The sequence below is a fragment of the Aulonocara stuartgranti genome (assembly GCF_965226115.1).
Source record: "Aulonocara stuartgranti genome assembly, chromosome: 14".
NCBI classification, from domain to species: Eukaryota; Metazoa; Chordata; class Actinopteri; order Cichliformes; family Cichlidae; genus Aulonocara; species Aulonocara stuartgranti.
The window spans coordinates 28,641,979-28,661,204 of record NC_138950.1 but is presented as its reverse complement, the minus strand read 5'-3'; the positions used below and the strand labels follow the sequence as shown (position 1 = coordinate 28,661,204).

The following is a 19,226-nucleotide window of genomic DNA, read 5'->3' as shown; positions in this document are numbered from 1 at the left end:
TTGGAATTAGAATTTCCCGGAGGAACCCACCCGAGGGATTAATAAAGTTTCATCTAATCTAACCTTATTGTCAATACACAGACGTTTGGAGGCTGGTGAATATTTCTTATAAGTTCAAATAGCATTGCAGAAGTTTATTCTTTCTGTCTTGTGGCGCTGCACACAAATGTTTTCAACATTACTGACAACCCAAACTAAGTAAACAATCCCTACGCCCCCACTGACACTGCCGTGGAGGCAGACAGCAGCGGTTTGATGGGGTGGGATTGTGACTGGGAGGCGCCTGGCCTCTCATTAACCCCCTGTTTCCTCCACACCTCTCTGTTTACACCTACATGCCGGTCAAGTCCAGACAGAAGAGCAGAAGCGCTTTAGACTGTAGACAAAACGATGCCTGTTTTTCTGCTCTCTTTCATTGCGCTCTTTGGAGTTTCTCACGCTTCTGACAGCGCGCCTCCGGAACCGTCGCTTTGGTTCAAGCCCACTTTTCGCTCCGTGTGCAAACCCATTCCGAGCACTATGTCTCTGTGCCACGGGATCGGTTACAGGAGCATGTGGATTCCAAACATGCTCGGCCATGATTCACTGAGGGAGGTCCAGCAGCAGTCTGCAGCCTGGCTGCCACTCATCTCCAAGCACTGCCACCGGGACACCAAGAAGTTTCTATGCTCGCTCTTCGCTCCGATGTGTCTGCCGGAGGTCAGCGGGCCGGTCAGCCCCTGCAGGAACCTGTGCGAGGCCGTACGGGATGGCTGCGTGCCAGTGATGAGCGCGTTCGGCTTCCCCTGGCCTTATATGTTTAACTGCACCCGGTTCCCACACGAAACCGAACTCTGCATCCCCGTATCCGAGGGGCAGGATGGGCGGGAAACAGAGGAGGCGAAGCACGAGGAGGTGCCCAAAGGTCAGTGCACAAAGTTGTGTCATTCTCCACCAAAACACTTTTGTTTTGGGAAGTTCTCAAGTACTCAAGTACAGCTCTGAGGATGCGGTTTGCTAGACTGTGTTTTTCTTATAGTTTATCCTTTTCCTTTATTTCCACTGCATTCATTAAGGAAATGTTGCTCACTTACTCCAGAAAAGCTTCTCATAAACACTGAACTGAACTTTCTCATGTTTTCTTTTTCATTGTAAATGTTCACAAGCTCTTCTAGTGTTTCATGTAAGATTTTAATAAGTCTTTAAAATGCAAGTGTTTGTCCCATAATCATAATCCTCTTAGTAGCGTATCAACCCAGTAGGGCACTTTTCTCTCAGACTGCATGCGTACTCGTGGTTCGTAGGACAGAATGGGAGGCAGAGCCTTTCAGCTTTCAGGCCCCTCTCTGTGGAACAATCGCCCAGTTTGGATTCAGAAGACAGACATCTTTTCTACTTTTAAGATTAGGCTTGAAAATTTCCTTTTTGATAAAGCTTATACTTAGGTCTGGATCAGGCGACCCTGAATCCTCCATTAGTCAGACTGCAATAGACCCAGACTGCTGGGGGACTTTAACTCACTATGCTTTTACACATAGTTTACACCTCTCTGCATTTAATCATTAGTTATGATTAATCTCTGGCTCTCTTCTCTTTTGTCCTGTCTTCCTCTCCTCACCCCCAACCAGTCAGGGCCCCTCCCTGAGCCTGGTTGTGCCAGAGGTCTCCTCCTGTTAAAAGGTGTTTCATTTTAATTAATAACATTGCACTTGGAGTGCTGTAGTTTTACTTCATTTTTATAAATGTAGTTTACATTTCCTGAAGCCATTTTTCTGCTTTATTACATTTTTCTCATATTACTTCTTTATTTTTGTCTTTAAATGCAGCACGTTTACTTAGAACAGATTTTTAAAAAAACATTAATATACTGGCACTTTTACTTAAGTTTTAGTATTACTCTTTATTCATCCCTGAATGTAATTTTTACAGTACTGCAATCACGCCTCTTTCACAGCATCCATTTAAAAAATTCAATTCAGTTTCAACTCAGGTTTATTTATATAGCAACAAATCACTACAACAGCCACCTCAAGACACTTTAGACTGTAAAGTTGTATTTAATCCACTTTTACTTAAGGTTCTTACTGAAGCCTTAAGGTGTTTGGCCTGCTTTGATGCTGGGGTTTAATGGACGAAAGAAAACAAAAGAGAAAAGTTCCACCAAGGTGATTATTTTTATATCCCCACTGCAGACTGCTGCAATCATTTAACCATTGTCGTTTTCCATCCCCCCAGGGAGTGTTATTTGTGAAGCCTGCAGTCTGGCTGCAGAAGGAGAGATTGACATCCAGGAAAACTTCTGCCACAGTCCATATGGTGAGAACAAAGTGTTATAGATAACGTGGGCTCCAAATGCATCCTTTTCTTTTGTAGCATGCAATTTCTCTTGCAAAAACAGGACAGCTTATCTAGTCACAGAGACTGGGTGATTTACAACATGCATGAAGTGACACCTGTTGAATAGTGTTCTCCGTGTCTCTGTCGTAGCATTTAAGATGCGTCTGGGCAGCATGATGACAGTGGGGGGTGACCTTCAGCTGGTGCCTACGGCCCGCAGTCGCATCCTGAGATGGGCGGGGGGAGGGGCTGAGAAAGCAGAAGGAGTCGGAGGCGCCATGGCCCACAGCGCTTTGTGGCTCCAAGAAGGCGGCACGTGTAACTGTCCTGGTTTAGACTCTGCAGAGAGTGACGAGAATGAGGAGAAAAGTCAAGAGGAGGTGCAGATGGATAAGAAACTGACAAAAAGAGGAAAAAAGGTGGGGAAAGGTGGATGGTACCTTTCCCTTGCTCAGGCTGAAGAGGGAAGACTGGTGCTGACTCGACTGGTGAGGTGGAGCAGAGGGGACAAAGAGCTGAAGAAGTTCATCCGAGCTCTCCTCAAGCAGCCGTGTGCAGAGCTTTAAACAGCGAGTCATCCACATCTGTTCCTGCCCTGCAGATGATGCTTTCATTGTGCTGCGTGAATACCAGCGCTTTGCAGTAATGTACACAAAGTCCAGCAAAGGAGCCAGCTGCTAACTGGTGAACAGCTGATAGTTCAGACAGTTTCAGATAGCTACGTTAAAAAAATAGTAACATTTTTTTATTAAACCACAGCATCATCTTGATTTGTTACAAAATGTATCCTTGCATTATTATTGTCACTGAGTTTCCTCCATTAAAACGGAGCATTATTTTTACCAAAATGAGAAGCCAGAGACTTTACAAATGATCATCACCTCATCAACAAAGATAAGAGAGCTGGTGTTTGTGTACACTGCTGAACCACCCAAAATCATACCGGCAGGAACATTGCATTTTATTTTTATATATATATTTTTTGTACATAAATGAGTTACATTTTGTCTCCATTATCAAATTATTCACTGAATTAAGAGATCTTTTTGTAATGATCGCTGTGGTGGAGACCGATCTCCCCTCTCTGTGGTGACATGTCCATGCACACACAAGCAATATATTTATCTGTTTACTTCAATTTATTTTTTTAATCTTGTATTTTACTTGATACATCAATAAGGTTTTTCTTGATCCTTCCATCATGACTTAGTAAAGAAAGAAATTGGACTCCGCACAGAGACGCACACCTGTTGACGTTAACTTGAGATATCAAATGTCAGTTTCACACTGCCCTTGTTTCTCCTGTTGCTCATTTTATTTGTATTTTATTTTTTTTAAATATACTGGTTTCTTCATGTCACATGAAAAATGGCAAAACCTGATGTTAAACAGTTGTAGTTTTTTTCTGTTAAATGGGAATATTTATAGGATATATATATACTGTCATGCACGTGATACATAAATTATTCACAGCCTTGTGTCTCTGAGCTTCTCTTAAACACACACGCTCTTCTCTCTGTGTTTCTGCACCTGCCTCAGCTCAAGTGCCACCTTTCAAAGTCTACTCTGCTTTTTATTAAACAGGTAAGTTTGTCTTTTCTTTCCGAGTAACATGGATTCTGTTCAGTGTGATGCAGAAAGTCGGTGAAGTCTACACTTATGTGGGGCAGTAGAAACATCTAGAGCGGCACAGTACTTTCTTTCACATTTAGCACGAGACTATGGCGGCTACACCTGTTTCTGTGCAGATGTCATTTTGCATACATGAGTATTAGAAGTTCATTCAGCTCAGAAATATTTTGTGATTACAGATAAAGATCACAGTGTTTTAATTATTAAAAGTTTCCTGTGTATGTACATTTATTTCTTTGCTGTAAAGAAATAATGATTAAATGAAAATTGTGGCTTTTCTGCGTCCTTGTTGTCCTTACTTACAGCTTAGGTCATATTTAAAAGCTAAACCAGACTACGTTACTGAAAAATGTACAACAGAGACACACTTTGGGAAATTTTTCTTAATCCAGTGCAGTATTACCTTCTGTTGTTGTTTTACGTGCCAGTACATCATAGTTTAAGCACATAGTGCATAAACAGAATAAGTAAGTGGTTTTGTAGTTTGGAGAGTGATACCACTGCCCCTGAATTATGATTCTTTATTTTTATGAGAACATCAGTTGATGTTTATTTAAAAAAGACAAGTGCCTTCCTCAATGAACCTGAGCTAAGAAAAAATGCAATAATATAAATTCCCTTGTGCCAATCATGGAATTTCTAAATTTTAAAGGAACGCACGCCCAGTGTTGTCTAAGACACCGATCAATGTTAAATTGAAGTTGAGTAGTAATATTTTCTCTGTTTATGCTGTTGACCATGAAATCAAAATGATTCAGTGCTTTTATAAGGTGTTGCAGGTGCATAAATTCTGTGGGAATCAGAATTAGAGCAACAAGTATACTTCAGGTATTAAAGGACTTGCCAGTTCACAAAAACACCAATTTAATGATCCCCTATGGCAAACACCAGGCCGAAGATAGATACTTCCAGCAGAATTTGACTCAAGCAGGCGCAGCCATCAGCCGCGACCGAGTGGTGGGTGAGGTTAAAGAAGAGAGAGAAAAGAGGAGCACACAGAGACAAGACACAAACTATGGGAGAGAGCAGACATAATTTAATGACATGCTGTAAACGTGTGTGTGTGTGTGTGTGTGTGTGTAGACTATTTGTTCCCAAAGGTCTCCTCTTTTAGGTTTTCCAGAGCCAGTCAATCAAAACATCTTTCAAAAACCCTTGTAGTCAGTGTTTACTTATACTTCTTGTGATAAATAATACAGGGCTCACTTTGTTAAAATATATCTGACAAATAACCGACCTGTGCATGTGTGTTTCTGTCTGTAGATGCTAGGATGGTGTCTCCTGCTATTGCTCTGGCCTTCCTTCCACTCCTGCTGACGCTGATTATCAGGTACCGTTACTTCTTTGTGCTGTTCTATCGGGCAGTCCTCATCAGGATATGGAAGGACTGCGTTACTGGTCTGAGCCGAGAGGAGCGTGCCTTTCAGTACGTCCTCACTCATGCCACCCCCGGAGACCCTGACAGTATCCTGGACACCTTTGATGTCTGGTGCAGCAAGGTGGAGTTCATCAGCAACATTGGACCTAAAAAAGGTACAGAGTTTGAACACAGCAAACGCAATCTTTGTTTGTTTGTTTTAAAAAGTAAAAAGCACCTTTAGGTGTGTATTTGCGTGTATGGTTTCCTTGATTTTTAGGAAAGATCCTGGACCGGCTGCTGATGGAGCACAGCCCTCTGACAGTGCTGGAGCTGGGTGCCCACTGTGGATACAGCACTGTGCGGATTGCCCGTTCTCTGCCTCTGGGCGCCAGGCTCTACAGCATCGAGATGGACCAGAGAAATGCCGCTATCGCTGAGAAAGTCATCCGCCTGGCAGGGTTTGATGATGACACGGTGAGTTAGAGAAGCATCTAAACAATTTAAAAAATGTTCTTTGTTCAGTACACTTCATGTGCAGCAGGCCGTCTGAAAGACCAGATACATTTGGGGCTTTATTACTCTAATTTTACTAAACAATGAGAGTTTCATACTTTTGATAATCATGCTGTGCTTTCCTCAGGTGGAGCTGATTGTCAATCCATCTGATGAAGTGATCCCTCAGCTGCGCTCTGACTACAATTTAGAAAGACTGGATTTTGTCTTCATGGACCACTGGAAGAAATGTTACCTCCCTGACTTGCAAGTAATGAGAATAAATTACTAGACAGGATATTTGTATATATTATATTATATTATATTATATTATATTATATTATATATTTGACTTAAAGGTTTGCGCTTTCCTACTGTTACCCACCCAGCTGCCTCACTCGCTGTCCCTGTGTGTTACAGATGCTCGAGGGCTCTGGTCTACTGGGAAAAGGATCTATTATCCTGGCAGACAACGTGCTGTTTCCTGGTGCTCCAAAGTTCCTTAGATATATTCGCAAGAGTGGCCTGTATGAATGGAAGATCCACCGGGCCATGCTAGAGTATAGCAAGGGCATCAGGGATGGGATGGCTGAGCTAGTGTACCAGGGAATCAAGTAGATCATGACATCATGGCAGGATTTCATATTGTTACTCAAACACACACTTCAGAAACAGAAATGTCCAAATTCTTACTTCATCTAAAGGGGTATCGTTTCAATTTCTAGTCTGTGTAACAATACAGCTCAACCTGTGAAGAAATACCTTGCAAAATAACTCACTAGTGCATACTGGGTAAAGAAGGAGCTTCAAGGTTTACTGCAGATCCCGTTTGACCAAGTGCCCCACCGATTTCACAAGAGATAATTTACTGCAACATTTACCCACAAAAACAAAACAAAGCTAAATTAAATCTTAAAACAAAAGGCTGACACTTTTTATATAGAGAAATATAAACAATCCCCAGTTTAGGTATCTCATATGCTCCAATCACCTTTTATTCTACTGGGACTTTGTTGTGACTTCTCAGCATCTCATGTCTTTTCTTTTGTTTAAAAGACTCAAATAAACAATTTTTTTAAGGCTTCTTTTTTCTTACTCCCAAATTTGAGACTCACAAAATTTAATCTAAATGCAAATTAAACCTAAATTAAAATAAAATTTTTATTAAAGTACATGTTAATATTAATCACCTGTCTTCCTTCAGCTGAACTGCAAGCATTAATTCTTAAAATCTTCCCTGCAGTTAAAGTCTAATTATATAAACCTTGGCCATCCCACCACCAAAATTCACCAAACTTTTTATTGAACTACAAGTGACGCGTCACATCTTGTTAGATTTTATTAATAAATTCAAATACACAAAAACAGAAACATGGTTCAGTTAAAATAATTTACAACTTCAGCAGAAGTAGGGAATGCCATGGTTAAATATTCTACAACATAACCATGACAGAACTCTGTGTCTCATATTTAAATATTTGTTAGCAGCTTTTGCTTCTGACATAGTTCAAAATATAAAAAGTGTCTGATCAGAATACATGTCCTGGGGTTTTATGAATGCTCTGCTGAAGGTATTTCTGTAACATACAAAACACTGCTGGGAAACAGAACAGGACTATATGGTGAAGCAACTGGATGACTCTTGCATAGGTCAATAAGTTATTTTGCTGACTTGACGTTATGGTCATGCTTAGTCTGCTGGTTGCAGACGCTGCTCTGCATAACTGTAAATAGCAAAAGTTCAAGGTTTACATAACGGATCAGTGGGCCTGCTGCTAACACTGCGTGAAGGTTTTCCCGACTTGATACAAAAACAACACTACTTAAGAGCACCACACAATTGGAGCCACTTTGATTGGTTTAAAGTATTTTCCACAGTCACACACTGTCAATTGTAATTAAATTGAAGTTAGAAAAAATGCACTGATTTCTCAAAGTATCTTATGGTGATTCTTCAGCATTGTTCTTTCACTAATTTCACACATAAAAACATGTCAGAGACTGAAGAGCAGCAGTTGTATTTTAAGCATGGAGTGGAAACCCAGGGCCAGCCTGATGAAAACCAGTATTGTCTTAAATCATCCACTGGTCTTGGTCTTGGTCTGGTCCTTCCATATCCACCTGACAGAAAGAAACCGAGCTAGATTAGAGGCAGTTTTGGTAATGGAAAGAAACTGAATTAAATTTAGATACATGTATTTTTACCAAGTCTTAACATTAAAAAACCTCATGACCGTAGGGTTTGTGATACTGTCGCCTGGAAAAAAAATTATTCAAATCATAAAGAAAAGCACCTCATTTATCTCGCCATCATCAGGTGACTCGTTGTAGTCGTTCATCTCATCCATGTCCTGCATGTCCTCTTCATCTTCTGAGTCTTCCTCGCTGTCTTCTTCATCTTCGTCATCTTCTTCTTCCTCCTCTTCGTAGCCTGCCTGCACCCAGTAAATGCAGACAGCATGAATGGAGGGGAACAAAGTATGTAACCAGTCTGTTTCACACTGTGTCTATTTTGTGTTTAAAAATCTTTTTCCGTTACCTCAAAAATTGGTTTTCCAATGGGCATCAGATTGTTGTCTTTCTCAGCAATGCTCTGCAGCTACGGTAGAGACAGTTTGCACATATTAAAGTGTATGAAGTCTCATAATACGATCAATATTATGGCCAGAGATGTTGCAGCTGTGGAGCTTGACTGATCTGAGGTTTCAGAAAGGACAATACTGTCCAAGTTATGCTAAGTACTGAACAATCTTTCACACCGTACTGTGTAAAGTATTGTTTTAACTTTGTAACATTTAATTTTGACTAAACATTGCACTTTGAGTGCCTTAGTTTTACTCTTTTTTTATATATAGTGTTTACACTTTCTGTTTTTCACATTTATAGCTCAAGTTAGAACGATTTCCTCCTGGGATTAAGATGTATTTATAAGTTTATTTATTATTTTGATTCTGATAAAGGAAAAATAATAGAGCCACCAGTAATTATAGCAGACTACAGGACTTCTATATGACTTTTAGCCTTTCGCAAATACTCAAACTAATAAATTATAAACTAACACGCGCAGAGTATATAAACTCATCGTAAGTGAAATGGAAGCAAAAAAATTGCATAAAGATGGAAAATACAAGTCTATAATTGCTCTGGGGAGCCTTTACCCAGGTCTGGTGCTGCTGCTCTTGCTGGTGCAGCTCGGTCTCATCCACACACGGTCGGTCCAGATTAAACCACAGAGACTCCGTTATCCGGGGCAGCAACGACGGAAACAGCGTGGACATTTCTGTCACACAACAGAAATGAATCCCATAAAACAGAAAGAAAACTGAAGCCGGAGTTTGCGTTAAGACAACAAACGACAGAGGAACAGCTAATACGTCATTAACGGTCGATTTAAAAGTCCTCCAGTTTAAGACTCACAGACTCTAAAATCTAACACTCCCCTGATATTGTGGATTGAAAATGATGTGATATAATCAAACAATAAAATAACTTCGTGCTTAACCTTACCCGAAATCCACAGTCTGAGTCCCTGTCAGTGGCTCGACAAAAATTCAAAACAAATTTTACCGGAAACTGCTGGTGTTCACCCATAAAGAGTCCTCCTTTCTCCAGCGGCTCTCCATAAAGGTTCCCTTTTCGGAGCATGAGCCACGTCTGTGGCACGAGAGGTTCTAAATAAAGTAGAAACACTAATGAGCTTTAACTAAAATGTGTCACAGCGATATTAATGTGTGTGAATGGGTGGATGACAGGTTGTGTAAAGCGCTTTGGGGTCCTTAGGGACTAGAAAAGCGCTATACAAATACAGGCCATTTACCATGTTTTTATTTTAATGATCGGTATATGCAATAAAACATGTTATTTGTCTTTATTTAATTTAATTTTATGACATGGTGTTGACAAGCTGAAGAAGAACTGGGATGTCATCATCATCATCAACAACAGGTTAAACTGGAAGACCAACACAGAAGCTGCATATAAAAAGAGGATAAAGAGATCCCTCAGCCTATACAGTAAAATGATGGAGACTTTCAGTCACTCAGGAACTGGTCACACCCAGTGCCCTCCAATAGTAACTGTTGGTGACACCAGCAAACTAGATTAGAAAAGAACAGATTAGAAAGATTTGCTCTTTGAATGCCTGCAAACTGGACACATTTGAAGCTGCGGTGGAGAGAAGGTCACTGAACAAGCTGTAATCCATCATGGTGTATACCTCTGCACCACTTAGTGCACTTCAGCCTGAACTTTTTTAGTCAAGTGCTCTTGTCCTTTCTTTAAGTAGACTTCAGGAATAGTTCACCAGGCTTCTTGAAAGACATTCAAAGCTCCTCTCAGCATGTTGGCTCCCTTTTGCATAGCCTCCACCATGCTTTACAGATAGTTTCAGACACTCACTGTTTTACCTCTCCTGACCTCTTGTGTACAAATGGTGATTTAAACTAAAAATTTCAAATTTGAATTCATCACTCCATCAGACCTGTTTCCACTGGTTTTCAGTCCGGTGCTTGTGCAATTTGTCTTTTCTCCCTGTTGCTTTTCTTTAAGAATGGTTTCTCGACAGCCACCCTTCCACTAAGACCATTTCTGATGAAACTTTGATGAACAGTAGATGGATCAATTGAACCATCTCTCAAGTCCTGTCTCAGACTTTTTGCACACCAAGCTGAGATATGCCACGTTTTCAGCGAATAGCTCAAAGATGAATTATCTTCCTTGTGCAAAAATATTACTTTGTCCCAGTCAAATAGATTCGACTGAATAAATGGGAATAAATAATGCATTTTTGTGGCATGTTGCTGGTAACAAAGTGACTGAAAAAAAGTAGTGAGTAAAATGAGAGGTGAGTAAAGACTTTTGCACAGTACTGTATCTGTCTGGAAGAGTAGCATCTGCCATATATTATTATTAGTAGTAGTAGTAGCAGTAGTATTGTGTATTATGTGATTAGTGTATATCAGCTTTAAGCAACCCATAACACAAACACTCTTTCAAACTATAGGAAGCTGCTGAGATAACAGAATTTTTGTCGTAGTTCACGGCTGGTTTCTGTAAATGCTGCTGAAGTTGAACATTCTTATCAGTAGGTTCAGAGCGTTAACCTCAAGTATAAGCACATTCATGCACATGCAAAGAAATTACCCTCTTGAGGGTGTATGTAAAGTTTCTTTTTTCTTTGTCATGGTGAGAGCACTAAAAGTACTTACTTACCATCCTTTTGATCTTCTTATTGTCATCCCAGGTCACGCTGCCCTGTCACAACAGGGTGGTGGTGAGCAGGTTAAACCTTGAGATAAGACTGATATTCTCCTTGAGATAAGACTGATATTCTTCATGGCCAGATGTTATAAAACTGGAAAATCACATGCTCACAGGAACTGCTGACTGGTAACAAATTAAAGAAAAATCCGACATCAAGAGTGTTAAAATAGCTTATAGATAGCCTGGCACTGGTTCTACAGTTATCTGACCAGATGCAATATCACTCTTCTATGAGATAGTCCCGCCCTTGGTGTTTATGATGGCAGTGGAGAGGAATGTCTTAGATGGTGGTCCAAAATCTCCCATAGATGTTGACTGAGTGCATGTGATTGTGAAAGCCATAAAATATAACTGACTTCATTTTCATAATTATGAGAGTAGTTTAGTGACCTCTTGTACCTTGCAGACGCAGGCATAATCACCTGAAGAATACTAGTCCAATCAGGCCAGAAGTATTTCATCATAGGATAATGGAGATAACTGAGAACATGGTAATTATAGTCATTCAAAGTGACCCACCACTCTGAAGGGACCAGGGGACCCAGACCTGGATACCCGTATCATTGGAGGTGGGGGTGTCTTTGAATTTGTCACATCTTAAACACACACACACACACACACACACACGCACACTTCATATGGACTTTGGACTTTGAAAACTAATTAGTCAAAAGCACAGCAAGTTTTCACATTCATTCGCTCACACTCTACCCACACAGTCAGACGCGTGCACACACACAAACACGCAGTCGGGCACAAATCTGTGTTTGGAAATTCTTGTTTGGTCTTGAGAAGTGTGTTAAAGGGCATCTGCAGATACAGCTTTGTAGGATCATCCCTTCAAGAAGGAGTCATCACCAAATCCAAAGGTAAAGGGAATTTGTTCATTATTACTTTGTCTCTAAATGAATTTTCACCACAGCTGCATCTACTTTGTATTTCTAAACTATACGATAATACACAGCTACTTCTATTTACATGCATATGGATTATTTTATCTATATATGATGATTAGAGCTTTACAAAATCGTTGACAAGTTTATCTTTCATGTTTTTTAATGTTTGGCTTTTAAACGCAAAAAGGTGTAGAGACACATTTGCTCTCTGACAGAGTTCACTTTATAGCTTACATTGTGTCCTTTTGCATTTTTATGCTGCATTCAGGAGCCACACTTTATTTGTTGCGGTATTGTGGGTAAAACTTCCTCATGTCTTATATTTAGTATTTAAAAGAACCCAAAAGTCAGATTAGCAGAGAGAAAAATCACACGTGGGACAGAGTAAGTAAAAGAAAGTAAGTAAAGTATTATTTATATAGCACCTTTCTGGATAAAAAGTTCACAAAGTGCAGGTAAACGGATTCCACAAAAAGAAGTGAACACAAAGTGTGGATCGTGTCCACGTGTGTGCCGTCGGTGCTGAAAACCGACATCTGAAAGATTATGAAGCTGGAGGTTTCATTACTCTCTGGCCACAATTCACTGAACCAGCTGCAAAAGAAGATCAAAACTATGCTTCACGTTTGATAAACATCGTCATGAATTCCCTCTTACTTTTGCTCTTTTGCTTCCACCACAATAAAATCAAACTTCCTGCACAGCTCTTTCTCAGTGTACTCAAGAGCCCAGTTTACCATGAAATATCTCTGTTTTCTGCATTATTCGCTTGCTTATTATGCACCAGTCTACCGTTGTGTTCAGTGCTGTCAGCCGCTTTTTGTTTGTTTTGGTTTTTGGATTTTTGGGGGTTTTTTTAAAAAATGACCACCGACAAGAAAACCTAATTTCTGCTGTTCAATAAAGAAATTTACCTGATGCTGAACAAAGCAAAGCAAAGTTACAGAGGTTTTATTAGAGAGCGTTTTGCAATTCGGCATAATTTTAAGAAGTTTAATGTTCATCTGTTGATTCATGGTTTTCTTCTCTTTTGCCTACTGCAGAATATTTTTAAAGGTTATCTGCTATAAAAAGCCAGGCCAAGAAAATCTCCTTCATGTTTTTCTAAGTTTTATCCCCACTTACACAGAGGCATCTCCAGTGATGTTCATTATTACTCTGGTAACCTCTGGTAAAGTCTCACAAGTTTCAGCTTTGTTTTTAGACATAGATATAAAAATATGGATATGTACTGATAAATGATGACAATTATGATATTTCTCACTGTCTGAGTCAAAATTGAATCGAATTGAATGGAATCGGGGATCTAATCGAATCGGGACTTTGTGAATCGGAATCGAAATGGATACCCAGCCCTTATTAAGTCATCACCACATCAATCAGCTTTGCTTAGCTGTTCTTCCTTGTAAATTTTTTGTCCAGTTTGGAGTTCTATAGCTTTGGAGAATTCAGGTTGTCTTCTTACAAAAAAAGCAAAAACAAGGACTGTCCGGATTACCATAAACTCTAAACTTTGTCACTAGGTCTGTTACTGAAAGAGATCTACACCAGGGCTGTTAAATACTGTAAATACTGTTAAAATATTAAATTAGTACCTATGACCAAACAATCCAGACACCTGCCTGCTGATGGTAGAAAATTAACTAAGGTCAGTAAAATGCTGTTCGTCAGACTCGGGTTAGAGGTCACAGGGAGTTGGCTGCTATCCCATACTATTTCCTTCTTCCCATTATTGGCCTCTTTATAAGCAGTATTAAGATTTTTCCCACAACCTGCTGTTGATGCTTCCCTCCCCTACAGTCATGTGGTCCGTCCTGGCCTTGCTGCTTGCCCTCTCTGGTGGAGCCATGTCTCTGGACAAACTGAACATGTGCATGGATGCAAAACATCACAAAACAGAGCCTGGCCCTGAGGGACAACTGTACCAGCAGGTGATAATTGCAAACATAGCACTGTCGCTAACGTTTCCCTTCTTGTCTTGATTTAAACCCCAAGGAGCTTGGTGGAAAAAACATTTTTTTTAGTTCTAAATCCATAAAGTGATTCTGGTTTCCTTTTTCCAGTGCTCTCCATGGCGAGATAATGCATGCTGCACAGCCAACACCTCTGCAGAAGCCCATGACGATGCCTCCTATCTCTACAACTTCAACTGGAATCACTGTGGCAGTATGAGCAAGGAGTGCAAAAAACATTTCATCCAGGACACTTGTTTTTATGAGTGCTCACCACACTTGGGACCCTGGATACAACCAGTGAGTATTCTCATCCACGTGTGCATTTGAGTGTCTAATGTTTGTCTATATTTTTGTCACTAGATGGCAGCACAGGAAGTTGAAAGGACAGAAATGGTCTGTTGTTCAAACTGAGGAAACAGAATATATATATATATATATATATATATATATATACATACACGCAGTAGTTAGAACTATGAGGGAAAGGGGCTTATTTAGTTCATTACTGATTATACTAATCAGCCAATGGTGTGCATTTGTGTAGGTGGATCAGAGCTGGCGTAAGGAGCGCATCTTAGATGTGCCTTTATGTAAGGAGGACTGTGAAACCTGGTGGGAAGACTGCAAGAATGATTTCACCTGCAAAACTAACTGGCACAAGGGATGGGACTGGAGCTCAGGTGGGGCCCACACTTGGAAAAGCAAAGCAGACATGCATGTTTGCGCTTGCATTTCTCTTATAAACCACAGCAAGCATATTCCCAGTTTTGCAAAAACATTTTCACACAGAGATTTTTTGTTGTTGTTGCTTTTACATTTACATCTATGCAGAAACAACACTATTAAAATTTATCAAATGTATTCAATTCTGTCACAGGTATCAACAAATGTCCTGAAGGTAGCAAGTGCAGTAAGTGGACTGATGTTTTTCCCACACCCAAATCCATGTGTGAAGAAATCTGGTCCAACTCTTACATCTATACCACATACACCAAAACCTCTGGGAAATGCATGCAGCTCTGGTTCACCGGCACAAACCCCAACAAGAAGGTTGCTGAGTACTACCTCAACAATGGGCAGCAACAGCAAAGCTCTGCTCTGCCAACACTGCTCTTCCTGGCTGTCACATCTCTCTCTCTGTAATGATTCATTAAAATTAATATTTCTGACCATTGCTGTATCACCTTGAATTAAAACAGATTTCTTAAACCTTTCTGTCAGTCCCTGAGCCACTTCATATACAGTAAGACCCCTTTGGCTGGCATTCTAGTAAAATTCATCAACTAGAAAATGTCAGGTATTGATGATGCAAAAAATATTCTGATAACAAAAGTTACCTGCTTGGGAATATACTAGGTAATTAGTTTAAACAGCAGCATAATCACCATCAGAAGTCCAAATCAGTTAATAATGCTCAATACATAAAACTTGTTTCATCTACTCTCATTACTGTGGGGAGCAGCTGGCAGTTCTCTTTTTTTGTCTTCCTCTTCAGGATAAAAAAAAGAGAAAACAGACATAAAGAACAAGATTATAATTTCATCAGCCAACACAGCAATTTTGTGTCCAGACAAGTGCTGTACAATCAAAGATCTGTGTGGACAGGGGAAATAAAACAAAAATAAACTTGTGCTCCTGGAGAAGCCATGAAGAGACACATGCCACATTCTGTATTACTGCACAGCTCTGGAATGATATTTCTCTTAAGTGCAGTCTATGGATCAGCTTAATAACCCCTTCACAACCTCAATGACCAGGAGGGAAACTGTAAAACTGACCCTGGGAAAATGTTTCTCCGTGCTGGGCCCCAGTGATCGCACCATCACATGATCAGTCCGGGGCCAGCCAGTGGTTAGTGGGCTCTGCTGCTCGGTAATTATGGGGTTCCAGTCCCCTGAGTGTGTGTGTTTGTGGCAGAGAGAGAAAGACAGAGAAAAAGAGTGAGAGCCTAACTCCCTCCATGTGTACACGTGTTTGATGTGTGCCTATCAATGCCGCATGTGAATGTGCTCCATCAGGTCTCTGATAAAGGCTTTTGATTGGTTAAAATGTAACCACGGATGCCTTTGGAGGCTTAAGGATCAAACTGAGATGCATATTTTATGTACCCTGTACTTAATCAAGACTTCATATAAGTACTTGAAAAAACTATAACTATAACTTGTTGTGTTTAACGTACTGATAACAACACCCTTCCTCGTGATACCACTGTTAATTTAGCATATCGAGTTTAGTCTGTGTATCTCACCCTAGTCTTTCCTGTTTCTTCTGACAGCATAAACAACACCCACAGAACTTCTATAAGAGTTTGAATTACAGAAGACGGTTTGCCAAATTTTTGCCAAATTATGTTGGTTCTTTATGGTAAACAAAGTACACTCAGTGCCCGCTCAATCACAACTGCTTTAAAGACACATTCCTGAGAGATTTTGGTACATATTACCATGACATCATCATGCAGATGCTGCAGATTTGTGCCACCACATCCCACACCCTAACAGTACTTTATTGGATTTAGATCTGGTGACAGTGGAGGGACTCTGAGCACAGTGAACTCTTTGTCATGCTATACAAATCAGTTTGAGATGACTTGAGTTTTGTGACATGGAGCATTGTCCAGCTGGAAGCAGTCATCAGAAGATGGATACACCATGGTCATAAAGGGGCATGGCATTGTCAGCAACAATAGTCAGGAAGGGTGTGGTGTTTAAATTGTGCTCAGTTGGTACTAAGGATGCCAAAGTGTGCCAAGGAACTATCCCCCACACCACTAAGTTATCAAAAGCACCCTGAACCATTGATGTCAGGCAGGATGGTACCAAGGGCTGGTCAGACCAATAGTACCACTCAGAGGGAATCTGTAACTGAGGGGTACCGCTGAGGGGACCCTGGGGAGTTGGCCCATTGGTTCTTTTCCAGGAGAGGTGGACATTGATAGAGGAGAGCAGGCATGTGGTGAAATGAGGTGAGAGCTCCAAAACAGTTTTACAGTAGAAGTTGACCAGCAGAAAGGAAACAGTTTCGTTCTGCACATGTGAAGACCACTTATTTAGCCAGAATCAGACTTTTATTAATCCCTGAGAAAATTATGCATACATATGTAGCCAGGAGGAACTAGAAATGTGGCGAAAGAGCACTAACACACTGAGAGGGTAAGTTAACAAAGGTGTTGCAAAACAACCTGATGAGGAGGCTGATAATCTGGTGGAGGCTGGGAGCAGAAACAGCTACGTTTAAACAGTGACTGATGAGACTGATAAACACCAAACAACCCAGTGTTTGACCAAGACAGATGGATCCATGCTTTCATGATGTTTAGACCAGATTCTGATCCATCCCATGATCTAAATGTTTTTCCAAACTTCTTTTGTCCAATTTTGCTGACACTGTGTGAAGCCTCAGATGCAGCCTCAGTCTGGCCACTCTCCTTTGACCTCTGACATTCACTCAGAGACCTGCCGTTGGCTGGATATTTCCTGTTTTACAGACCATGCTTTGCAAACCTTAGAGACATTTATGTGGGGAAAACATTTTCTTAAATGTTCAGATTAGCTGGCACCAACAATCATGCCACATTCAAAGTCATTTAAATCACCTTGTTTCCTCATTCTGATGTTCAGCTTGAACTCCACTTGATCATGCCTATATGCCTAAACACACTGAGTTTCTGTCACATGATGGCTTATTAGATCATTTTGTTCACAACCTGCGGAACAGGTGTACATAAAGTGACTGCAGGTGAGTATAAAGACAGTATAAAGACAATCAGTCCACTAAGAAATAATTTAAAAAGCCATTCTTGAAATATTAATGGAGTTTTTGCATTTCATCATGTTAAAAATGATACCAATTGCAACATTCCCCTGACACCAGCAACCATTAGCTACTCTACGCAACTAAACTGGGCTAATTAATGCCTACAAAGCAGCAGAGTTACAGTCAGTGGTAGACAAAATGTTTTACAGATAATAAAGGAGATACATTTCTCTAAATGTCAGCAAATTCTGCATGTGAATATCAAAGAGTAAACAGAGAAACTAAAGCTAAAAGTGTGGCATCAGTGAATTACAATAACAAATGACGCTAACATTGTGGAGTACTAAGAAATAGCCAGTAATTTGGCCTCCACAGGCTTAAAATCTCAAGAATCAAGTGTCTATGAAGTTGTCTTTCCTGTGTTGCCCAGCAATGGCCATTACTGGTGTGCTGTGTGCTGTAACAACTGCAGCAGACAATTGTGGTTAGCCAAAAAGACAAGAATGAGTTATTTACGCTACATTTTGCTGACAGTGTAGTTTTAAACTCATGAGACATCTTGCAATATGCTTTTATGATCGCCGCATGCAGACACATTGTTAAGCCACACACTTTTACAGTTTCACATTCATCTCACACACACAGTGTGATGCCATAACCAGAAATAGCACTGGGATGGCTGCTGTCCCCGTGGCTATTAATACTCAGCTTTTCTGAGGTCATTGGCAACACACGTTGCTCTGCCCAACTCTCACTCTCTCTCGCTCGCTTTATGCCCATATTCTTGCTTGTTCCATAACATCCTTCAAGAGTCAGACTTGATTCTGGGCAGGGGAAAAAGGCTAAATCAGAGTAACGAGCAAATATTTCAAAATGCTGGGTTACTCCTGTGGTTTGTGAGACTGGCCCTTAGGTGGGCAGTTACACCTTGTGGGAGTGCATGTGAATGTGTGTGGTCTGGAAAAGAAAAGGATTGCATAACTGGATTTAAGCTTGGGCTGAGAAATGACTGCAGCTGGGCCTCCTCAGTGGCTGTAGGTCACACTGATATTCAAAGAGGAAAGCCCTCTGGCATTAGTCAAGGCTTTGACTATGCAGGCTAAGTGACCGGGACACAAGAGTAGGAGTGTGTCTTTCAGTTACTGAAAGCTTTTTAATAACTTGAATGAAAAACTACTACTCATCACTTTGGAAAAAAACATCTAAACCACATTTTAAATGTTAGTAATCTCATAGGAAAAACTTATCCAAGTACAACAGCCAATACTGTACCCAAAGTGTTTAGTAGTTATGGTACTTACCTCAAAGGTCTACAAAGCACTTTAAGATTGCAGATTGTTAAGGTGCCGATCATTTGAGCCATAATATACTGTATTAATGCATTATATACTGTTTATTGATGTGTATAAAACCAATATCTTAAGCTTTGTAGTGGAGTAAAGCCAAATATTTCTCTTGAAGTGGAGAGAGGCGCAAAGAAGCTTAAAATGAATTTACCTTATACTTGTGCTCATTTATTCTCTATCTTCTTTCCTCATTTCTCTTTATGTTTATCCA

At 40.3% G+C, this 19,226-nt stretch overlaps 3 protein-coding genes across 3 annotated transcripts; 2 read left to right on the top strand and 1 right to left on the bottom strand.

Annotated features, from left to right (window-relative positions):
- Positions 1 to 246: 246 nt before the first annotated feature.
- tomt (transmembrane O-methyltransferase) lies at positions 247 to 6,848 on the top strand. Its single transcript, XM_082504213.1, has 6 exons — positions 247 to 904; positions 2,215 to 2,295; positions 5,212 to 5,481; positions 5,586 to 5,782; positions 5,949 to 6,071; positions 6,221 to 6,848. The coding sequence occupies exons 1-6, from the start codon at positions 391 to 393 to the stop codon at positions 6,416 to 6,418; spliced, it is 1,383 nt and encodes a 460-aa protein (XP_082360339.1). The 5' UTR covers positions 247 to 390; the 3' UTR covers positions 6,419 to 6,848.
- A 276-nt stretch (positions 6,849 to 7,124) lies between these two features.
- Positions 7,125 to 9,416, bottom strand: anapc15 (anaphase promoting complex subunit 15). The gene is made up of 5 exons (XM_082503009.1): positions 9,308 to 9,416; positions 8,959 to 9,080; positions 8,340 to 8,399; positions 8,095 to 8,235; positions 7,125 to 7,921 (listed from the first exon to the last, which is right to left on the bottom strand). The coding sequence occupies exons 2-5, from the start codon at positions 9,076 to 9,078 to the stop codon at positions 7,874 to 7,876; spliced, it is 369 nt and encodes a 122-aa protein (XP_082359135.1). The 5' UTR covers positions 9,079 to 9,080; positions 9,308 to 9,416; the 3' UTR covers positions 7,125 to 7,873.
- A 2,381-nt stretch (positions 9,417 to 11,797) lies between these two features.
- On the top strand, positions 11,798 to 15,056 carry folr (folate receptor; the record flags this gene model as incomplete). Its single annotated transcript, XM_082501825.1, has 5 exons — positions 11,798 to 11,931; positions 13,759 to 13,889; positions 14,022 to 14,210; positions 14,458 to 14,593; positions 14,791 to 15,056. The coding sequence occupies exons 2-5, from the start codon at positions 13,761 to 13,763 to the stop codon at positions 15,054 to 15,056; spliced, it is 720 nt and encodes a 239-aa protein (XP_082357951.1). The 5' UTR covers positions 11,798 to 11,931; positions 13,759 to 13,760.
- Between the last annotated feature and the right edge of the window lie 4,170 nt (positions 15,057 to 19,226).